The sequence below is a fragment of the Camelus bactrianus genome, chromosome 2, assembly GCF_048773025.1.
Source record: "Camelus bactrianus isolate YW-2024 breed Bactrian camel chromosome 2, ASM4877302v1, whole genome shotgun sequence".
NCBI classification, from domain to species: Eukaryota; Metazoa; Chordata; class Mammalia; order Artiodactyla; family Camelidae; genus Camelus; species Camelus bactrianus.
Genome location: NC_133540.1, coordinates 70163559 through 70188485, shown reverse-complemented (window position 1 = coordinate 70188485; position 24927 = coordinate 70163559). Strand labels below are relative to the sequence as shown.

General features: G+C 35.5%; 1 protein-coding gene across 3 annotated transcripts in view; it reads left to right on the top strand.

The window, feature by feature from the left end:
- The window catches only part of SMARCAD1 (SNF2 related chromatin remodeling ATPase with DExD box 1), a 72362-nt gene that overhangs the window by 172 nt on the left and 47263 nt on the right, over positions 1-24927 (top strand). For 2 of the 3 annotated variants that reach the window (XM_045515697.2, XM_010953548.3), the window contains exons 2-4: positions 566-805; positions 14954-15131; positions 21937-22108. In XM_045515697.2, coding sequence (XP_045371653.1) covers positions 616-805; positions 14954-15131; positions 21937-22108 — 540 coding nt within the window. In that variant the 5' untranslated portion in view covers positions 566-615. Of the gene's footprint in view, positions 1-21; positions 290-565; positions 806-14953; positions 15132-21936; positions 22109-24927 lie in introns of those variants that run through there. The other variant, XM_010953547.3, reaches the window with a different exon arrangement.

The window sequence follows — 24927 nt, the reverse complement described above, 5'->3', positions numbered from 1 at the left end:
GAGATGCCGCCACACGCTCTTCCTTCTGAACCTTCCCCGTGTTTTCTTGATCCTATCAGCTTCCTCTCAGCTGGGATCGCGCCGCGTCAACTTCCGGGCGGGTGCCCGCCAGCACAGCCTCCGCCGCTCCCCTCCTTTGGCCCCTTTGTGTCCCTGCAGTGTCGAGGCACGGGCCCTGGCACGTCCTTTCCCGAGGCAGGGAGCATCGTAGTGCAGGGAGCCTCTCACTGTGGGCGGGCGCGCGGCCCGCCGGGGGGTTAGCGTGGGGAACGTGCCTGCGCGTGCTGGGGTAAGAGGAGGTTGCACGAGGGTCAGCGTGTGGTTCGAGGAAGGAGGGGCAGGGAGGGGGTACGAAGGGGAGTAAAAAGAGCAATGGAAAATTTTGAAAAGATAACCCCTGTCCACCTTCTGTTTGTTGTGGCCTAACAATGAGGCGCAGCCATAATAGCCATCCCGAGCCACTGGCATGTTTGCGGGCTCTTAATTGCCTTGGGAATGAACTGCTGTGGCTTTGTATTTTACGTTGTTTTCATGGCCTCTTTTTCTCTTTATTTTCTACCTGCAGATTAGTTCAGTTAAAGCTCTCAACCCCACGAGGTGGTGGTTTCTACCAATATGAATCTTTTCAACCTGGACCGTTTTCGCTTTGAGAAAAGGAGTAAGATTGAGGAAGCGCCTGAAGCAACCCCTCAACCCTCCCAGGCTGGCCCTTCTTCACCAATTTCTCTTAGTGCTGAAGAGGAGAATGCTGAAGGGGAAGTTAGCAGGGCAGGCACCCCTGATTCAGATATAACTGAAAAAACAGGTGAGTTACAATGTTCCAAATTGATGTAGCATCAAGAGGGAGAGATTCTAATTTTTGTTCTTGATGCTGTGTGTACTGATGCATTGTCCTTCGCTATGCCCTTTTAAATATAGCTTTGGGACTGCGATAGGCACCATGTACCTCGAACTGAGGATCCATCCATAGTTGTTTCACTTTTATATGAGTTCTTAGAATCTGGCCCAATGATGGAAACTAAAATCAGAATTTAGGTCAGAATGGTTGCTACTGGAAAATCTAGGTGATTCAGTCCTGTGATAGACTTTGAGTCTGTTGCTGCCAGACGTTTACATTCATTCCAGTATTCCTCCAAAAAATATTGATCATCTTCTGTGAGGTAGACTTTATGCAGAGTACCTGAAGTCATCCTCTACGAACAAATGAAGAGCAGATCACATTCAGATTTTTCCAGTCACCTGACTTCCTGGAGATCTTTAAAGTGCAAATGAATAATCGGTATTCTTCATGGTGAATCAACCATTTTTAACCTCCTCAGCAAATTGTCAGGGAAAATAGAATTTGCCAGGCCAAAAATCAGCATTCCCATTTTAATCTATGTTTTTTGGACAGTTAACAATTAGAATATATTTGAACTATTACTGTGTTTTAGGCATAGTGCTGAGTGCTTCACATTCTCTCACTTAATTTACATAGCAGTCCTTCCAAGATATTATTATCTACATTTTGCAGAAATGAGACCCATGGAGGTTAAGTTGTTAGGAAGTTGGTAGAACCAGAGTTCAAATCCAAACAGTCTAATTCCTGAGCATAAACTAAAAGTTTTACATTATACAATTTCTTACGAAGAGTGAAAGGGATATTAGAAGCTTTATTTTAATGTTTATTTCAGTAATACCATTTTTTAATGCAAAACTCAGTATTTCATAAGCAGCTTTTAAATTACTGTGACCCTGACTAAATTGGTAATATATATCTTCTCTCTTAATATCTCCATTTTGTTTGCTATTCTTCTACTTAAATGTAACAAGTGAGGGCAGAGTTCCTGCAAGTTACCTAGAATAACATTTTAAAATACTTGGTAGGCTGGATTAAGTGGTAATTAGTCAAATTTTGAAAGGCTTTGCTTATCTGAAGACTTCTGAACTCAACCTGATTTCAAACCACTGAAGGATTTAAGCACTGGAGTGACATCCCTGTATGCACTGTTTCAACAGATACTTGATTTGCATAATGTGCTGTAGTTAATGTCTAGACATCCGGGTACTTTAAGGTTTTAACAGTAAATATTTTAATCTGTTTCCTACGTAGTTGGGGAGGGCAGGGAAGGTCAGGGTATAGGCATGGAATTTTGAGTCTTTATAAGCCTCTGCTTCATTTTAGTTAAATGGGATGTTGGACAAGACTTTTAGATTATCTGAGATCCACAATTTTTTAATCTTTAAAATAAAAGCACTTCATAAACTGGAAATCAATGAAATGTCTTAGTTATTTGTCACTATTAGTAATGTGGAATTCTTAATTGCCTTTTCTAATCAGAAAGTGTTTCTTCTGCTTTACATTTTTTTTCCTGTCTGGGGAGACTTCACTCCTTTTCTGTTTATTGGGACTTTTCATACATTAATTCCTCTTAGAAACTGAGATTGCCTTTAGGAATCACATGGTCAGTTTTGAGGACACTTGGGAAATAGGAAAATCAAGTTTGTTCTGGGAGTGGTGAGGATTCATCCTACTAGGAGTAGAGAGCTTTGTTTTCAGAAAAGATTATTGTAATTGATACTGTGGATTTTTGAGACTCTTAAAAATTAAGGCTAAGTTTAGACTTTACAATATAGGTACTTGGGGTCCATTAAAGGCTAAAAGGGTAAAGTGATGAAAGAAACTTGTTTTGTAAAAACAGTCAGTCTAACAGTCATGAGTACTATACATTGTTACAGGGTAGGGTTTGATGGGAGAGAAATCATTTAGGAACCACTTATAATCCACACTTAATGATGGCTGTACAAAGAGAGAAGGAGGAGAGATGAGAGATTCCGAAATAAGAAAGGGAGAGATTTTACAACTAGATCCTTGCGAATGAGATAAAATGAATGCTAATAATTTTAGCTAAAGTAATTGGGGAATAAAAGATAGCTTTGTACATCAGAATAGGTATTAAGTACCCACTGTAAGACATTGGGCATGCCTTTAAAAATTCAAATGAGATCAAAGGTCCTGCATGCCTTTTAACTAGACTAAAAGCAACTTGGCATGGGGGAGAGGGGGTGCTGAATTGAGCACTGGACCTTGGGGAGAGGACAAGACAATGAAGTTGGAATTAAGATTAGACCAGATATATTGGGAAATCATCAGTGGGCTATGAATACTGACCTTTTTTTTTTTTAGAGGAAATCTGATCCTTTTTAAAATTTTGTTTTTGTTTTTGTTGTGGGAGGGAGGTAATTAGGTTGATTACTTATTTATTTAATGTAGATATTGGGGATTGAACGCAGGATTCATTCATGCTAGGCATGCACTCTACCACTGAGCTATACCCTGACCTTACTTTCTTTATCATCAACTGGTAACTTATTTTGTTATTATTTGGGATGATGCAATATTTGTTTTATTTATAGTAGTTTTAGGGTCTAAGTCAGTTTATAGGACAAATTGTATATAGTTAAAGTTACCTATAATCACTCTTTTTCTGCTAATTCTGTTTTTTGCCTAATACAAGATTTTATTTCCTACCACTCTCCTTTAGTTACTGTGCCACAAACACAGTGTTCCTTGAATATGTCAAACATCATTCAGTCTTTTCCTTCTTCTCATTTGCTCTTCCTTATGCCTCTAAGATGCTTTTCTGTTGATATCTGCATATGACTAGGCTTTGTTTCATTAGAGTTTAGTGAAGTGTTATCTTTTGTAGAAGGCCATTTCTTGACCAGTGTCTCCGAAGTAGCAACTCCCTCCCTTTTACTCTACTGTATTTTTTTGTATAGTATCTTGTCACCATCTAACATTACATTATATATTTGTGTCTCCCTTATTAGAATGTAAGATGTGTGAGAGCAGAGACCTTGTTCACCTATCCTTCCCCATTGCTCAAAACAGTGACTGCTGTATAGTAGGTCCTCAGGAAGTATGTGTTGAAAGAGGAGTATTGGATGATAATTAGGTGATATTAGTACTTTGTACATTTTTTTTTTAATGTCCCTCCTCTACTATATGATCTTGAAATGGTTACATAGCTGTCAGTCATTGTTTAGCCATGGATACTTGAAACTACTTTTGATACAAGGCAGGCTTCCTGAATCCCACCTTTGGATCTGAGGGCATACATGTAACCTGTGGGCACCTCTCCTGCCTAGGTTTATTCTACTATCTCAATGCCCAGAGTTATCAGTAGTTATTACTTACACTTTATTTGTCTTTTCTTCTTTTACTTTTCTTGGAGCATAGCAGGTTTAGAGGGAATAAAGCAATGGCAAATGAGTTTGAGAGGAGAGAACCTACTATGTTTTATGCATAAAGAATAAAAAATTAAGCTAAGCCTGATCCTCAAGGAGCACCAAGAGGAAAAGACATATAAATATATATATATAGTTAAAGTAGCACAATGAGATAACTCATAATAAGGGAAGATACTAAACAGTATAAGACCACAGTCTAATTCACAATGATTCAGTTATCCCTTCTTCCTGCAGAGGATCAGGAAAAGTCATAGAGAGGGTGACTTTGAGTGGACCCTAAACAGTGAATCATTGCTTATTCAGTGAATAAGGGATGAAAATATATGTTGCCGTGGAGTGTGGTATGTGTGTGGAATAGGTGAGGTTATCTATGGAAGAGGAGGTGTAGGGCAGTTTAGATGAAGCTGGAAAGATTTAGAAACAAAAACTGCTGGGTTGTAAGGGCCCTTTCTTTGTATACTATGCCAGGGAGGATGGACTTTATTTGGTATATGATATGGAGCATTTTAGTATGGGAAAAACATTGATGAAGCTGTTGCAATAATTGAAGCCTAAATGTAGGGAAATGACATTAGGGATGGCAGAGGAAGCAGTTTAAGGAAGTTTTATATGTTGTGTATTTGATGATCAGTTAAAGGTGGAGGATTTGAAGGTAACTTTCCTTGGATATGAGTGATTGGCTCTGTCAACGTAATTAGGCAGTAGGATTTGGAGGAAGATACCAAAACACGTTGAATTTGAGTTTTCACTCATATTTCCGTAGCAAGGTCTATTAGAGGGTTGAGCATTGGATTCTGGAGCTCGAAGAGCTTCTCAGGTCAGAACCTGGAAAATCAACTTTGGAGTCATGCTTGTAGTAAGTTATCAAAAAAATGTCCTAAGCAAGGTATATAGTAAGAAACATCAACATTTAATGATGAACAAAGGAAGGGAAACCAATGAAAGATATAAAGGATGACTGAAATAGACAGAGAATGATAATGCCCAGAAGCTAAAGAAAGAGGAGAGAGTTTCCAGGTTGGTGTGAACAATATCAGATGTTGCAGAGAAGTCAAGTTGGATGGGAACTGATCAGAGACCACTTTCCTTGGAAATTAAAGTTCCTGTTGACCTTTAGCAGTTTCAGTAGAAAGCTAAGAAGGTGAAGACTTCTCTTCCAAGAAAGGAAAGAGAGAAGCAGCTTGACGGAGAAGCAATGTCAAGAAAAGATGTTTGAGGAATATTGAAAATTGAGCATATTTGTTGGCCAAGGGGAAGAAACTAGTGGAGAGGAAAAGGATGGGGTGGGAGGAGCAGGTATTTGAAAAGAGGCATTAAGGGGATGGGATTGTTTAACTTTGAAAAGGAATAAAGGCACATTTTACCCAGGGGAGGAGGAGTGAAAGATAAAAATAGATGGGTTCAGAGATTATTTTGAAGTTGGAATGGGGGAATGTTTTAGTATATGCTTGATGAATTTCTCTGATAAAATTAGATGGCGTTTTCTAAAGTCATTTCCATTTCAGTATGTTCGTAATGTCAAAAGTAACTTGTTAATAAGTGAGAACAAAATTTTAATTATACCAGTTATCAAAAAGATTACCAGAGAGCACTGCTCTGCCACATACGGATTGTATGATCTTGGTCTTGATTAAGATGTCAGCGTTTTTGGACTTCATGTCCTTTGTCTAGATGTTCCCTGAAGTCCTTGCAGACAGCAAAATGGGTAAAATCCTTTGAATGATGAAGCCAAATGTATCATTTTAACGTCATGATTCTGTAACTGTCAGGTGATACTCATTCCTTTTTAAGTGTGGGTGGCCAAAATGTGAATCTTTGCTGTACCTTTGATTAGAAATTCTGGTTCCTTAATGTCTGCTAGTGTTTGTACTTAGTAAAAGGGTTAGTGCTCAGTTGTCATAATATAAAGTATAGAATTAATTTTGTTACAAAGACTAAAGAAAGGGTGGTACCATTTTCCTCCTTCACTCATTGTTTGTCATTTACTAGTCACTTATCCCAAAACCATTTATTGATGGATCCTTTTTCTTATGTTCGAAATGTCATCATTACAGGCATACCTCAGAGAGAGCGCGGGTTTGGTTCAGACCACCGCAATAAAGCAAGTATTGCAGTAAAGCAAGTCGTGGATTTTTTGGTTTCCCACTGTGCGTAAAAGTTATGTTTATACTACACTATAGTCTGTTAAGTGTGCGATAGCATTATGTCTAAAAAATGTGCATACATTAATTTAAAGAATACTTTATTGCTTAAAAATGCTAACCATCTTCTGAGCCTTCAGTGAGTTGTAATCTTTTTACTGGTGGAGGGTCTTGCCTTGATGTTGATGGCTGCTTACTGATGGGGTGGTGGTTGTTGAGGGTGGGGGTGATTGTGCCAATTTCTTAAAATACAAAAACAGTGAAGTTTGCTACATCAGTTGACTCTTCCTTTCACAAAAAATTTCTCTGTAAATGTGATGCTATTTGATAACATTTTACTCACAGCAGAACTTCTTTCAGAATTGGAGTTATCCTCTCAAATCCTGTCACTGCTTTATCAACTAAGTTTTATATAGTATGCTAAATCCTGTGTTATTTCGGCAGGCTTCACACTGTCTTCACCAGGAGTAAATATCATGTCAGGGATCTCCTTTCTTTGCTCATCCATAAGAAACAGCTCCTCATTAGTTAAAGGTTTATCATGAGATTGCAACAATTCAGTCACATCTTCAGGCTCTATTCCTAATTCTAGTTGTCTGCTGTTTCCACCACATCTGCAGTTCATTCTTCCACTGAAATCTGGAACCCCTCATAGTCATCCATGAGGGTTGGAGTCAGCTTTTTCCAAACTCCTCTTAATGTTGATATTTTGACCTCTTATGAATCATGAGTGTTCTTAAGGGCATCCAGAATGGTGAATCCTTTCAGAAGATTTTCAATAGACTTTGCCCAGATCCATCAGAGGAATCACTATTGATGACAGCTATAGCCTTATGAAAAGTATATCTTAAGTGGTAGGACTTGAAGGTTGGAAATGTTCCTTGATCCATGGGCTGCAGAATGGATGTTGTGTTAGCAGCCATGAAAACATTAATCTCATTGCATATCTGTATCAGAGCTCTTGAGTGACCAGGTGCATTGTCATTGAGAATATCTTGAAAGGAATCTTCCTGAGCAGTAGGTCTCAACAGTGGGTTTAAAATATTCAGTAAGTGATGTTATAAACAGATGTGCTGTCAATCAGGCTTTGTTCCACTTACAGAGCATAAGCAGAGTAGATTTAGCATAATTCTTAAGGGCCCTAGGATTTTTAGAATGGTAAATGAGCATTAGTTTCAGCTTAAAGTCACCAGCTGCATTAGCCCCTGACAGGAGAGTCAGCCTGTCCTTTGAGGCCAGGCATTGACTTCTCCTCTCTTGTTGTGGGAGCCCTAAATGATACCTTCTTCCAATAGAAGGCTGTTTGGTCTACATTCAGAATCTCTTGTTTAGTATAGCCACTTTCATTAATGATCTTAGCTGGGTCTTTCAGCTTCTACATCAGCATTTGCTGCTTCAACTTACACTTTTACATTATGAAGATGCCTTCTTTCCTTCAACCTCATGAGCCAACTTCTGCTAGTTTCACACTTTTCTTCTATAGCGTCCTCACCTCTCTGAGCCTTCATAGAATTGAGGAGAGTTAGGGCCTTGCTCTGGATTAGGCTTTGGCTTAAGGGAATGCTGTGCCTTGTTTGATCTTTTATCCAAACCAGAAAAACTTTCTCCATATTTTCAATAAGGTTGTTTTGTTTCTTATTCGTGTGTTCACTTGAGTAGAACTTTCAGTTTCCTTCAAGAACTTTTTGTTTGCATTCGTGACTTGGCCAACTGGTGCAAGAGGCCTGGCTTTCAGCCTTGTTGGCTTTAGGTGTGCCTTCTCACTAGCCTTAATCATTTCCACCTTTTGATTTAAAGTGAGGGATGTACAACTCTTCCTTTCACTTGAATACTTAGGAGCCATTGAAGGTAATTAATTGGCCTAATTTATTGTTATGTTTTAGGGAGTAGGGAGGCCGGAAGAGAGGAGGAGGGGGAACTAGCTGGCAGTCCGTCAAGTAGTCAGAACACACATAACATTTATCAATAAAGTTTGCCGTCTTACATGGATGCTGTTGGTAGCACCCTAAAACAGTGACAGGAGTAACATCAAAGATCACTGATCACCGTAAGAAATATCACAATAATGGAAAAGTTTGAAACATTGTAAGCATTACTACCAAAATGTGACACAAACACATGAAGTGAGCAGATGCTGTTGGAAAAATGGTGTCGGTAGTCTTGCTGAACACGGGGTTGCCACCAACCTTCAGTGTGTAAAAAACACAGTATCTGCAAAGCACAATAAACAAGATATACCTTTATTGTAGATTTTAGTGTTTTGTTTTTTTCTTCTTTAACGTGAAAGTTTAAAGAAGTCATTTCTTTGGTTTTTCTTCTTTTTTTTTTTTTTAAATTTCCAAGTGACTGAAATTTTTCTTTGATGTTTTTATTAACATTTACTTCTAATTTCACTTTTTGTGACCAGGGAATGTGGTCTGTAGAATTTCTTCTTTTTATTTATTTACTGAAATTTTCTTTTTGTCCTACTACGCAATTTTTGTAAAAGTTCTAAGAGTACTTGAAAAAAAGACATAGTCTAAGTATAGATTTAATTATATGTCAAATAATAATGAGTTATTATTTATACCATTTTTTTCAAAGTGGATAACAAATGCATCATAAGTCAATTTCTTGGATCCTGACTACATGCATATAACTTTTTTTTAATTGGAATAGAATAAATAAAAGATTATCAAAGTGTCACAGTAAACCATCTTAGACCTTTTTTCCAGTTATATATATATCTATCTAGCAGTCTGTGCTTAGGGTCATAAGTCTAATGTGTCTCTTACAGTGAGTTCCAGTCACAAATGTTTGAAGAGCACCTTTCTGTATCTTAATTATTTTTCTGTTCTCTTTTCTGTTAAGTAGACAAGAGAGTTAAAGCCTCATATTTGTCTCTGTTGACTTTTCACTCTATATATCCTGCAGTGTTTATGCATTTCATAATTAGAATGCATTTGCACATGTCAGTTACATTTTTATTGTAGATATAAATTCTGTTATTAAAAAGTAACTTTCAGGCTTAACACTTTGGCTTTGTGCATTATTAATAGCATGACTTTCTTTTCCTTTCCATTTTTTGCATTTTCCTTTTGATTTCAGGATTAAACCTGAAATGTTTCATTTTACTTTATCTTAGAATAATGTGTTGGAAACTACTCTTAAGTTTTGTATTCAGTGCATTCTTCGTCTTCTTTCTAGAGCTTTTCTCAGAGATACTTCGATTTATCTAAGATATTAAAGGTATTTCCCTATCTATTGTGACGTTCAAATTAAGACTGTCCAGATTTTATAATCTATAGTTTTGGCAGTAAACCATTCAAAGGGACAATATATGATGTGTTTTACTAGGTATTCAAAGGAACTGCCTCTTGAAAGTCAGTTGCCATGTTTGAGAATTGAACCATGTAGAGCAATATACAATTAGAATATCAAAAAGGGCACACTTACATAAGTCTGCAGAACAGGTATGAAGATTTATGTGTTTTCATTCTTCTTTGGGAGATCACCTTTATTTGTGGATTATCAAATTGATTTAGACTATTTCTGTGTGAAATCATGGTCTCCTAGTAGTGATTTTGTTTGTTTGTTTTTTGAGTGGTCCTCGATCTTGGACCACTTGGAAAGGTAGACTCAGTGGCAGGTTTAAATGCTTCTTTTGTTTCATGGTAGACTTAGATATGAGACTGGGTAAAAGCATACCGGAAAATTTGAGATATAAGATTTATCTTTTCATACATGCTACTGTTGGGGAATTTCATTTGGAATGACTGTGTGGAAACTTGTGATCTTCTTACATAGGCTAATAATGTAGGTTCCAATTGCCTTTGGTAATGAGATAATCATCTTCTGCCTCTAAAACATAGAATTTTTTTTACTGTTTTTATATGGAAAGACCAGCTGTTTCCCCTCATGTTTCTTTATTTTGTATTTTGTTTATTCCGCTCTCATGGCACAAATTATGACTCATTTAGCTACTTATGCACATGGCTATTTAGCTCCTATTGTTAGTTTCTTTAGGGCAAGTAGAACTATAATTTGCCTTTTTTTTTTCTTTCTTTCTTTAATATCCTCTACCTCCTGGTACAGTACCTTAAAAAGAGAAGGCATTCAGCAAATGTCAGAATTAATAGTAGCCAGTGTTTTTATAATTGTTTCTGCTTTTCACCATTCTTCCCTTCATTTTAATATTTTGCTTTTTTGCTTTCTTCTTTCTCCTTTGTGCTGCTGCTTAAAAGTGTTTGCTTTGAATCAGAAAGCATCATTGCATCAGGAATATCTTTTTGGCTATTGACTCTTATTATTTTTTGTTGTTTACTTCCAAAAATAGTTCAAATAAATAAATCTAAGCATTTGAGCACTATTCTAATTCTAGATTATTGACTATATTGGAAAGTTGGTATTTTATATAAATAAGCTCTTACTATATTCTGTTAGTCTTTAAAGTGTGATCTGTGAACCTTAGCGGTCCCTAAGATCAAAACTATTTCATAATAATGTTAAAACATTACTTGGTTTTTTTTTTTTTTACAGTGTTGTATCAGTTTCAGGTGCACAGCATAGTGTTCAGTTATGCATATGTATTCTTTTTCGTATTCCCGGTGCCGTACAGTAGGACCTTGTTTACCTACTTTATATATAGTAGCTAGTATCTGTAAATCTCAAACTCCTGATTTATCTCTCCCCATCTTTTCCCTTTGGTAACCATAAGTTTGTTTTCTGTATCTGTGAGTCTATTTCTATTTTGTAAATAAATTCATTTGTGTCATTTTTTAAAATTCCACCTATAATTGATACCATATGGTATTTGACTTTCTCTGTCTGACTTCACTTAATATCTTTTGAAACAAAATGTGAACTACCCTCTGCTGTGTACCAAGGTACAGTAGTTGTCTCAAGAGAAAGCATTTGAGGAGTTGCTTTGAATTGTGATCTCAGCTTGTCATTCTTTTACAGAACACCATTTTTACTTGAAAGAATGAATGACCAGCAAACTACATTTATGCAGATTTAGGTATTTAGCAGATATTTTCTCAAAAATGAACTGGTATCAAGGAAGACAACTGACAGCATTTATTGCAAGTGATAAAATTCCAGTTTCAAAGAAAAAGTTTTGGAAAATATATCCACAGCTGTGAGTTTGACAATCTCTAGATATTTAGAACCAGTGGTGAGATTAATGAAAATAATTTTTAAAATAAAATATCATGACTTGTCAACATTTAGAAGATCTGCATTAATCATTCAATGAACCAGTATTTTCCAAAAGACCAGTGCACACATACTAAAAAAAAAAAAATGCATGGGTTAAAGACCTATTAAAGTACGAGATAGACCAGTGGGTTTCAATGAAACAATGTGAAAGTTTATTAATGTTGTTTCAGATTCCACATTGCAGCAACCTTTAGAAAAACTACCATCTGTCAAATATGGATTTAGTATCACAGAATAACAACAGTCACGTAAAAAGGCTATGAAAATATTTCTCCCTCCCCTGTTTAACTATGATCAGGCATGATTTTCCTCATAAACCTAAATAATATACTACAAGACAAAAGCAATATACTGCAAACAGATTAATTGCACAGACATGAGAATCTAGCTGTCTTCTATTAAACTAGAGATTTTCACAGATGTAAAACAATGCAACTCTTCTCACTGAATTTGGGGGGTAGGGGAAGGAGGGGATATAGTTTTCATAAAGTATGTTAATATGTAAAGACTTTGTTTAATAAATAAATATTTAAACTTTTTTTTAGTTTCTGTTTTCTAATATAAATATCATAGACAAAATCTACATAAGCAGAACTCTTCAGGGCCCTCATTTTTTAAGAGTAAAGGAGGTCCTAGATTGAGGAATGTTGTTATATTGTAACCTTCCCTCATTCCCCCATATTATCAAACCACCTCCTCTTTTAGTCACTTACCAGTCAGGCTATGGGGATACCACTTGATTCAGTGTGGTATACATGTTAATGTATATATCTTGATGGTATACATTACATATTCAATAAAAGTTCTAAGTAATTGAGTACATGTAGGAGAGTAAGCCCAGCTTTTCCTTTATTTTCTACTGTCTTGTTAATGAAGCATATTAAGCATGAGTTTTAAAAATTGGTATGTCTTCACCATATATTTTGTACTATAATCTGTATATCATAAGGGGAGAAAAATCAAAAGAAAAGATGAATATATAATCAAGTTCAAGAAACTCTAGTTCTCCTTATACTCACTAATAGGATTTTTAGAGCCCCCCTAAGCATAAGACATTTGAATGACTAATTTTGAAAAAATTATTCTTCATTTTGAATGAAAAAGCTTTTTAAAGAAAAGTGGACAATCCACATCATTTTACAATAGCCCTTTTCAAGTGTAAGAAACCAGGACACTGTTGTTAAACTGTTCAAGTCATATGCATTAGCTTTAGGTCAGACTTTTGATACAGTAAAGATCTAAATTTTTAGTTTTATGTATGATTTTTGTATATCAGGAACACTGTAAAAAAGCAGATTCCATAGTAACTTCTTACTTGTTTTACGCTAATTGGATTGTAATTTTATTACTTTACATAATAACCAGAATTTGTAAGTGGCTTTATACATACGGCAGTTAACATAGCTGTGATTGGTTCCAAAGCAAAATTTTTTGCCCACAGCACACTCAGCATTTATAAAATTGTTCTTTTCAAATAATTTTGTGATTTGCTTTTCAGTAGTGTTGCTAGGACTTCATTGCAGGAAGTTAAAAAATGTATTTTTAGTGTCCTCCAGGCAATTGGTTATGTAGGTCTTGGTTAATGTTACTTACAAATATGGCTCAAGAGCCTTATAATAATGATTGCTATCGTTTCATGACAGTTAATGGGGGGAGGCCAAGAGTTTTAGGGTGTCAGGATTTAGACTTTTGGTCTTGGATTTTAGATTTGCTGCTTTCTCCTATGACTTTGGACAAGTTGCTTTCTGTAAACTTTAGTTTATCTATAAAATTATGATATAATGTGCCCTCAGAGTCATTGTAAGGATTGAATATGTGTTTCACTTATGGACTTGATACTGAACAACAGTTAATGATAGCTATTGTTTTTTTTAAATCAGCACCTTTGAATTAAAGATCCATGTGGTCATTGCTTTTTAAAACATACAACTGGTCCTCTTATCCATAGGTTCCCTCATCTACAGTTTCAACCAACTACTATGGAAAATATTAAAAGAAAAAAATCCAGAAAGTTCCAAGTAACAAAACTTGCACTTGCCATACTGCAACTGTTTATTACAACTTTCGTATTTCATATTTATTACAGCTTTCATATTTGTATTTACAACTAGTTACCTAGAATTTACACTGATACTAGGTATTATAAGTAATCTAGCTGTGTGCATAGGTTATATGCAAATAGATGCCATTTTATATAAGGGACTTGAGCATCCACCAGTTCTGGTGTGTGTGGGGGAAGCAGGGAGGCCCTGGAACCAATCCCCACAAACCTCAGGGATACTGAGGGACAACTGTATTCACTAAACAAGGCACTGATTACTTTTACTTTAATATGAATTCCTTAAATCTGATCTCTTCTCCTCAAATGTATAGGGGAGAATAATTTTGAAACTCAGCCCTTGGAGAGAGAAAACCATGGTGGAATACTATACTCATCTGTTCTGGATAGACAGATGATGCCAACTTTATTAGTTTGTTAGGGTTGCCATAACATAATACCACAGACTGGGTGGCTTAAATTGCAGACATTTATTTTCTCCCATATCTGGAGGCTAGAAATCCAAGGTCAAGGTGTTGGCAGGTTTGGTTTCTTTTACGGCCTTTCTCTTTGGTTTGCAGGCGGCCACCTTCCCACTCTAAACTCACATTACCTTTCCTTCATGAACACACTTCCTTGGTGTCTCTCTCTTATAAGGACATCGGTTATATTGGATTAGGTCACTAACTTAATGGCCTCATTTTAACCTAGTCACCTCTGTGAAGGACTTGTCTCCAAATACATTACATTTTGAGGTACTGGAGGTTGAAATTTCAACATTTTGGAGGGGACATAATTTTGCCCATAATTCCTGTATTTGCATAAGAGCTAATGTTTGTTGGGTACTGGCTACGTGCCAGTTACTGAACTAAGTGCTTAATATATATCATCTGATTTTATGTGCACATTAGTCTTGTAATTATTACTATCTCTATTTTACAGATGAAGACACTGAGACTTAAGAGATTCACTAACTTAACTAAGAGATGGGATAGAAATTCAAGTCTTTTGGGCTCTAGTGTCTCCATGTTCTCTTAGGCAAGAACTGGGTACTAGGAAACAAGAGCACAAAGAGAAAAGGGTTAAAATGTTAAATACAAACCTCTGTTTTGCAGTGTCTACTAAGGTCTTGCTGGTAAGTAACCTGTGAAATGGGAAATCACTTAATGCCAGCACTGGTTGACTATTAATTTGTTCTTTAAAAAGTGGGAGGAATTTTTGGTTTTAGGATGGAAACAGTGAATGAAGCTAAAGATTTTTAGCACATGACTATAATTATCAAAAACAAATCTGTTTTATTTTCAAGTCCTCAAAATACCTTTCTCTTTTTTCTCTTTTGCAGAAGATTCTAGTGTTCCAGAAACTCCAGAAAATGAAAGAAAACCAAGTATATCATATTTCAAGAATCAAAGAGGAATACAGTATATTGATTTGTCTTCTGATAGCGAAGATATTGTTTCCCCTAATTGCTCCAGTACCGTTCAAGAGAAGAAATTCAACAAAGACACAGTGATTATAGTGTAAGCAACTTAATAGATTCATTCTATTTATGTGTATAAGATTTGTTTTGAGAAAAAGTTACTCAAACTGAAAAATGTTGATGACTCCCCCCCCTTTTTTTTTGCCTTTTCCTGACTGCAGCTTGCTCATTTTTTCCTAATTTAGAGATAAAGAGAGGTACATGTGTGTGTATGTATGTGTGAGTGTGTGTGTGTGTGTGTGATTCTGGATAACTGATCTTCAAGAAAAAGTTTAGTGAGAGCAGAGATTTAATTTTTTAGTTCTCCATAGATAGGGAAGTTATTTTAACAAGTACCTTTGATTGTTTATAACTGCTTTATGTTTTGTTCTTGAATCCTAGAATCAAATCATTTTAACATTTTTGGGACACATTTTGTGAGCTAGCACAGAGCTTGTATTATACTTAGGTAGACAGTAAATAAATAAAAAATACAATATGTTAAATATGGGCAAAAGGGAAGGGAAATACAGAGTTTGGGGTCAGGGTTAAGGGCATGGTTCCTAAAGACTACAGTTGGAAAGGCTCCATTGAGAAGATATTTGAGCAAAGACGTGAAAGAGCTAAGAAAGGGAACCATATGGATGTAGTGGGAGGGGCGTTGGGAATATAAATAGCCTGTTTAATGACCCTGAAGTGATATGCCTGGTATTTTTGAGGAAAGTAGGGGGGTAATAATGCAAAGTGAAGGACCTGAGGTCATAAGATGAAGAGTGGGATAGAGAAGGGGCTTAATCATGTTCATGTTAAGCCCATAGGCTGTTTGGTTTTTATTCTGAATGAGATGGGAAGCTAATGGAGCATGTTGAGCAGAGGAGTAAAATAATCTGACTTGCATGTTTAAAAGTCTTTGAGGCTGTAGGAGAGTAGTAGTTAGAAGTATGCATGCTGTTGTGATAACCAACGGCAAAAATGATGGAAGCTTAGACCATGGTAGTTAGCCTGTGGGAGTGATAAGAAGTGGTTTAGGTTCTGGATATGCTCCGAAGATAGAACACAGAAGATTTATTGATAGATTTCAAATGGAATAGGAGAGAAAGGAATCAAGGATGACCCTAAGATACTTGGCTTGGACAACTGAAAGGATGGAGTTAACACTAACTGGGATAAAGAATACTCTCGTGGGTATGGTGGGGGAGCGCCTTTTGAAGGAAAGATTGGCAGTTCAGTCTTGGACATTCTGTGATTGAGAAGACTCTTAAACATCTAAGTAGACATGTCAGGTAGGCAACTGGATTTGTGATATGTGGGTTCTGGAGAGAGGTCTAGGTTCCATATCTAAATTTAGGAATTGTCAGGATATAGATTTGATATTTAAATGTACATGATTAGATGAAATCACTAAGAGATACGAGTATAGCTGGAAAAGAGAAGATCTCTTAGTTTAAGGACTTAAGCCAGGGGAGCTATGGATTCTAAGAACAGGAAGGTGGGAAGAAACCTGTAGAAGGTTCTAAGAAGAAGCAGTCACTGAGATAAGAGAAAAGTCAAAAGTCATCAGAAGCTAAGTGAAGAAGTGTTGCAGAAAGGTGCAAGAGATCAACTGTCCACTGCTAAGATGAGTTCTTAAAATGAACTTTTTAAGGCCCCAATGTACATGCCTTTATCCTGAACTTCACTCTGAAATAAAAAATTAGTGAAGGTCCTGTGCAGTAAATCCTGAGAAAAATTGATACATTAGCACTCCAATTTTTACTTTTTATTTTGAAAAACTTTTCGACTTACAGAAAAGTTGCAAGTCCACAGTCCTTTTAAAAAGTTTCACCCATTGTTAACATTTCCCCACATTTATCACCTTCATAAAATAATGATTAGAATTATTACTGAAACCTTTCCCTCTCATAATTTCATATTTACCTCCTAAGAATAAGATCATTCTCTCACATAACAAAAGTAGCATTTCAAATTCAGAAATACCAATTAACTTTGGTACTATACTGCTAATACATAGTCCATATTTAAATTTTATCAGTTTTCCCAATAATGTTCTTGATAGTGGTGCCACTCAGAGTAGTGGTTTGTCAATTACAAGTGTGCCCTATAATATAAATCAATGTACTCATTTCTTGACCAAGAAAGTCTTGTAATGGGGAAAAAAATCAGCTGAACTAAGCAATGTGCTTTAGTAATGTAGTTGTTTTTCCTTCTGGTTTAACTTTCTTATCTTACCATGGACAGATAACTAAACAGTTTCATTTCATGGACCATATTTTGAATAGTACTTTATAGTAAAATTTTTCCCAGCAATATGTTGGATTTAGTTTGTCATGTGTATTTAATCTTGTTCAATCTGAAAGTTTCTCAGTCTTCTTGATTCTCATGATATTGGCCTTTGAAGCTAACAGGCCATTTTTCTTTTTAGAATGTCTCTATTTCTACATCCTGGGTGTTTCTTCTTGATTAAATTTAGATTAAGTGGCATGAGCTACAAAAGTGATTTTGTGTCCTCCTCAGCGTGTCATGTTAGGAGGCACACTGATAATTAGTGAAGTGAACTTTATCCACTCAGAAACCTGCCGGGTTTCTTCTGTAAAGTTAACCATTTTCCCCTTTGTAATGATCAAGTCATCTGTGACGAGTCACTTTTAAGACAGGTAACGATCCTCCTCCTCCTCAGCAGACTGCCCTTCAGTAGTTGTGGCGTCTATTGATGATTCTTGCGTGCGTCAGTTATTACAATAGTAGTTGTGAAATGTGGTATTCTAACTGGCGTTCTAGAATTTATACTTTTATTATTTGATGTTCTACTATAGATAGTTTTCCCTTTTCCCTTTATTCATTTATTCATATATTTAGTTAGTACAGTAAATAAAAAAATGGAATTGTAGGTACTTTTCTGCTCAATGGATTATAATCTATTACTACTGTTACTCATTTTGATGTTCAAATTGCTCAGTTTTGGCAGAGGAGGACCCCTTTCAGCAGACTCTGGTTTGGAGAGTTTCCTGTCATTTTTTGACCCTTTCCTTTCTGGCACAAGATGTTCCAGACTAGTACTTCCCCTACTCAAGGCCTGAAATTAGAATTTGCCATTTCTCCAAATATCACTGTTCCTTTTAAAGGGAATAGTATTTGGAAATCTGAGGACTAGGTGTGTTCTTTCTTTGCTATTGGGTGAAGCAGGGGATTATGTCATTGCCTTTTCAGCAAAATGGGCTAAAATATATGAGACGGGGAGAATTTTTTGTTGTTGTTTTTTAAAATCAGGAGTTTATAATGATATATTTAATTGTAATCTACCGCTACAGGGCTCTTCCTTGCCTATCCAAATTTCCTTCTCTGACAGTGACAGCTCTGCTTCCACCAGTTTTAGTATATTTGCTAATTTGTTCAATCATCCAGTATACATAAAATAGTTTCAGAATTGTTGTAACCATACCACTTGACCATTAAGCCCCCTAAGAGTTCAAGATTTGAGGGTATGTGGTTAAAGTATTTGGATTATTTATTTAAATTTTTCTTTTAAAGATCAGTTCATTAATTTGTTTGTATTCCTTTTAAAATTTTTCCCTTGTCCCTTTTTTAAATTTTACTTTTAAATATTTAAAATATTAACATGGTTCCAAAAATCAAAACTCTGTGTAGAATGTGCTTAGAGAAGTGTTAAATTAACTTCCTATCACTTTTCCTTCCAGCCCCGTCCCTCACCCCATCTCAGAATTAACCAGTTTGTTTAGTTTCTATTCATACTTTTTCTTTCATGTATCTTTTTTTCTCTTGCTTTTTACACAAAAGATAGTGCTATATAACTTGTGCTGTGTATGTATAGATACAAATATATCTACACACAGTTATTCTTTGTTTTATTAGCAGTATATAAATATATTCTAGAAATCATGTCAGCTCATAAAAATACTTAATTCTTTTTAACAACTCCATAGTACTGCATTATATGAATGTTCCGTAGTTACAATCAGTACCCATGCATAGGTCTTTTTGGTTATCAGGGTTTCTTACCTTGACACTATTGACATTTTGGACCAGGTAGCTCTTTGTTGTGAGGGACGGTTCTTTACGTTGTAGGATGTTTAGCGAACCCCCTGTCCTCTACCAGCTAAATGCTAGGTTGCACTTCCCTAGTCAAGACGATCAAAAATGTCTCCAGACATTGCCAAATGTTCTCTGGAGATGGAATCCGCCTGTGCCCTGCCCCCTGACTCGAGGACCACTAATACAGATAATAGAAACTGGCAGTTGATGAAATCTTTCAGGAAGCATTAATAGACAAGAAGGGTCTGAAGATAGAATCCTAGGTAATACTGACAATTCAAGAAGGTGAAAAAAGGAGGAAAGCCTTCTGCAGAGATTAAGAACAGGCTAAGAGATACAGAGAAAATCAGAAGTAATAGAACCTTTACACAGTGAAGTTTCGGATAGGGCCAGATTTTCAAAGAGCGACAATGTACGGAACCACAAAGGAACAGATAACCAATGAAAAATTTGTTTTGTTTTGTTTTCAAATCACACTTGATGTTTTAGAGGATATCATTGCCCTTAGAACAGTTTCACCAAAGTGGTGGGGCAGAGGATATAAAACAGTAAATTAAGAACTACATAGGAAATGAGGAAATAGAAAGTCACTCTTACAACATTTGTGAAGTCGACAGGAGAATTTGCTTATTTCACTGCTGTGTCCACAGTGCCTAGAACCTCTGGCACATTGAATGAAATGCAGTCTTTAGTACATCATAGGCTTAGGAGAAAGAGTTTAAGGAGAGAGAAAAGATTGGAAGAGAAGATAATAGATAGTTAAGGCCCTGTAGGAAGTAGAAAGGGCTAGAATCCCTTAACACAGAGGGGGCTTTGACAGAAGGGGATAACTTGGTTGATCTGCGACTGGATAAAAGTACACATAGTGGTCAATTCTTGTTCTTGTGGAATTTTTTCTTTTATTTTTAAAGCTTCAGTCATACAAGAAAATTAATAAATAATGAACATATATATATGCCACCTGTATTTAATAATTATTGTTTTCCCTGTTTTTCATTGTTTTATTGATTACTATTATTAGCTGAAATATTTTAAAGTAAATTGTAGATGTCCCCAACATTTCTCCCCGTAATACTTGGCTATATATCCCCCTTCCAAAAAAAGAATGCTGTTACCAGTGAACAAATTTTTACATCATCTAATTCCCAGTTTATATTCAGATTTCATGTGTTTTGTAGCTGATTCTTCAAACCAGGATCTAAACAAGGAGCATCTACTACAAGTGGATGTTAAGACTCTTCCCTTTCTTTTGATCTTAAAATAATCAACTCCCCTCCTCCTCTTTTTTTTAAGGATTTTAACTTTTTAAAGAAATCAAATGTTTTCTTAAAGAAAATAGACTTTTCTGATTGTCTCTTCATGATGGTATTGAATTTATTCCTTTATCGTTTGTATTTCCTGTAACTGGACATTAAGTCCAAGGCATGCTAAGATTCTTGGTCAGCATGAAGACTTACTACATCAAGAGTCACTTGAGTTTGTCTTACAGAGTTGTGATCAATCTGATCACTAGGATAAGGTTGTGAAGATCAGGAAAATAAGGACCTTTGAAGTGGTTATTCAGTACAGGAATTTCGAAAGTATTCCAACGTGAATGCTTTCATTTTCTTGGTGAACTAAGAGACAAAACAGTTAGAAAGTGTCCATGTAGTGAGGCAGAGTGAAAATTTAGAGTTGGGTACATTAGGAATGAGAAGTCTGGGTATAATGGAAACAGACACACGTAATTGTCTTCAAATATTGAAGGACAGCCATAATGTTAAGAGATTTATTTTACCTTGTTACTTTAGAGCAGTTTTTCAGAGCAAAGTTCAAGAAGTCAACCTAGAAACTTGGTAAAAATACATATTCCTAGTCCTGCAGAATCTGTTTTTATATGCTTTCAGGGAATTCTTATGCATAACCAGTGCCCTAATAGGTAACAGCTGAACTAAGATGAACAGATACAGAGAAGTTACTAAAATACAGGTCCTGGATAAGTGTCTAAGAGAGCTGTCCGAAAAGAGAATTAGCTGCATAATAAAGTCTGTGGTCTCTGGCACTAGGCATACACTTAAGTGTATTTCTTTCTGTGATCTTTATAACTTCTGCCTGTTTGTTGTATTTCTGCTTTCTGATCTTCAGAATGCTTACTATGGTAGAAAACCAAAATTTCAAAATGAGATTTTTTTTGTTTGGGAGATAGTTTAGTAAATTTGGCCCCAAATGTCTTTTATATAGGATAAACATATAAACTGAAATGGAGTGAGATTAAAGTTAGTTGTTGTAGGATGAAGCCTTACGTAAAATTAAGTACTCACTGTCTATTGAAGAAATGTTTTGTTCCTGGTAGACATTCTGATGCTAAATGGGACCATCTGATTTTAACACTTTGATTTTGATCACCTGGGTAGGCTATGAAAATTCCTTTATCTTTGTCTTAGTGTACACTTCATTAATTTCTGTGGAGCAACATGACAACACCCACCTTTTATGCAGAGTGTAAGTGAAAAAATAGTAGGAAAGAGAAGATGAGCATGCAATAAATGAGTATGGATCTTAAGAAAATCAGTGCAGGTTTTTTTGTTCTTTTCTATCCCAGACTAGATAATTTGAGATATTTTCAAAGAATATTGACTTTGGAATTGTAAATTTATATACACAGTCATACTGAAATGAAAAAAGTTGTTTTAATCTTTGACAGGTATAGATTAAATTTATTATTAAAAAGAACTATAGAGATACTGTATTTTATATAAATGCATATACACAGTTATAATGAAATAACATTGGTAATACGTTAAAATACTGTGTTTTTTCTCTGAAAATATTTTTAGTTCTGAGCCATCTGAAGATGAAGAGTCCCAAGGCCTTCCTACCATGGCAGGTAGAAATAATAATGATATTTCAGAACTGGAAGACCTTTCGGAATTGGAAGACCTTAAAGATGCTAAACTTCAGACCTTGAAGGAACTTTTTCCACAGAGAAGTGACAGTGATTTACTTAAGGTTATATACCCTTTTATAGTAATTGGTTATTATAGCTGTAATGATGATTAAAATGTCTCCTATATCCAATGGTATATATTGTGGATAGTCACTTTTCTCAAGATAGCTTTTGAAGATAATTATTAACTTTTATATAATAAAGGCAAATGCCAGGGATTTACTTGTTGAGAATCTTAACTTACAGTAAGTGTGGTTTATTCACCTATAAATAATATAATTTGATCTTCTCTCAATATCTCTCATAGGTTATGAATTTTTTGTGTTTGAATGGTTCTAAAATGGGGACACCCCTCTTACCTTCATCTCCCACTGGAAACTCAGAAATGTCAGGAGGCTTTTTTTCTTTCTCTCCCCATAGTAAAAAGGGGTTGCTATTGACATTTAGTGCCATATGGTCAGGGATGCTAAACACCCTACAACACTGAGGACAGTCCTGTAGAATGAAAGAATTGTCCTGCCAGTAGCACCCTTGCTGAGAAATACTGATTGACCTATGGAAACAAAATGAGTGGCTGTAGTTGGACTATAATAGGTATGTAATAGGTACCTATCTCTTACTATAGAGCAGATAAAAATTGACTATTCAGTTGAGTTTTACAGAGATTAAGTCACTGAAGATTAGATTAGTAAGTAGTTTATCCCTATCTCTGACACTTAGTAGTTGAATGATCTTAAGGGAATCATTTCATTGCGGGTTCAGATATTTTTCACCTTTGTGCTTATCATCACCACCACCATCCCCAATTCCCCTCCCCCAGTCTGAAGCTTAGGAATATTTGTATGGGCTGGACAAGTAACTTTGAAGTGGTGAACACTGGTGCATACCCTTTCTAAAAGGGGTAGCTGCTCCTTAGCTTCAGCAGTATATGACCATGTGATGTCACTGACAGCCTGTTTTTATCAGATAATTCAGATTTTTCAAATACAGTGAAAAGACTGGATTTTTATTTAGTGTTGATCATCAATTTAACAGCTTTATTGAGGTATAATTTAAATGCCATAAAAATCACCTACTTAATGTGTATAATTTGTTGGAGTTTAGTATATTTACAAAGTTGTGTGGCCATCACCATAATCTAATTTTAGAACATTTTAACAAAAAGAAACCTTGTATCCATTAGCAATCACTCCCCATTTCTCTCCCCTAGCCCTAGGCAACCTCTAATCTGTATTTATAGATTTGCCTATTCTGGACATTTTGTGTAGATGGGATCATGTACTATGTGATCTTTTGTGACTGACTTCTTTCACTTAGCATAAGGTTTTGAGGCTCATCCATGTTGTATCAGTACTTTGTTCCTTTTTATGGTAACTAATGTACAGAAAGATAAAAAATATTCAGGCCAGATAAAACATTTCTGAACAGAGGGTGGTCCTAGGCCTGTTAGTTTGAACTCTTAAGTGTAGATTATATTATTCCTATTGTTCTCTGGTATTTTTAACATGAGTTGTTTTTTCCTAAATCATTTTGATACCTTCTTTCTGTTAGCTAAATTATGAAACTTTAATGGTATCTTGGATCTACACTTTCTCCTGCTGGTAGTATTATTTGCCTCATGATGTGATTTTTTTTCTAGAAATAGAAACAAAGAATGTAGTCACTCGTAGCAACATTTACAATGTTGGAAAGAGCTTTCAACAGAATAAACATGGTGAAATATTAAAATATTCAACATAAAGAAACAAATCTCAGTTTAAAAATACTTTAGCTTGATTGCCAATTTTTCATGTAGCTCAAGGGGATTATTTCCTGTAGAAACATCTCTAATTTTATAATTACAGTGGGAAAATAACATTGATACGTGGACTTGGTATTTTTATTTCATTAGAATCTGAAATTTGGGGAATTTAGCAAATCACTTACTCCAAAGCAGAGCACTGTCTTGAAGTAATCTGAATTTCAAATGATCTCTCATTATTTCAAAAGATTTAAAGGTGACATTTGTAAATCACTCTACAGAGGCTTTTAGATCCATATAAAATAATTCAGGAAGTTATAAAATATAAATATAGTTCTAGGCTTGATAAGAATATGCTTTGGCTGTTTTGAAAATGAGGAGGGGCTTATAGGATATCTGAGGATCCAATATGAGGAAAACTAGTATAGAAAAGAGCATTCCCAATTTAAGGCTATTTAATACAAAAAAGCTTATTTTTTAAGCTAAGATCTTTTTAAAACAAGTAACTCATTGGCAATGTAGGAAACTTAACAAGAAGATCATAGGATATCCAGTGTCTTCTGAAATCTGAAATGTTACAGAATAATAAAAAAAAAATAGGATATTGAAACTTAATTATGTAAGCCATATATTATGTTCTTGAACAAATTCAAGCAGTTTAGAAATAGAGCAAAAAATCAAGAGCCCTTTATCCCACTCATCTTAGAAGTACTGGATTTTAAAAATATTATTTCAGAATTGTGGTTCGTTGTAAATATTTATCACTGTATCCTCTCTCTCCTTGCTTCCCCTGCTCTCTTTCTCTCTCTCTTTCTCCCTCTCTCTCTCACTCACACACACATACACACACACACACACACACATCCCCCACACAGTGCCTGGACTCACTTGTAAGTAGGAAGTTTTTGAGACTTCAGTGTACAACCTTGCAATTAAAATAACAAAAATCTTGACTATACTGTCATATTGGACTGTGTTTTAATTTTCCCTTTATACTGATGATAAGTAAATCCAATACATTTTAAGATATGCTCAGATAAATTTGGACTTTTTAGATAAACAACATTTTCTGAAAATTTATCATAGGACTTAATGAACTTAAGCTGTTATGTACATATTTCTCCACTTTGTATTTTTAAA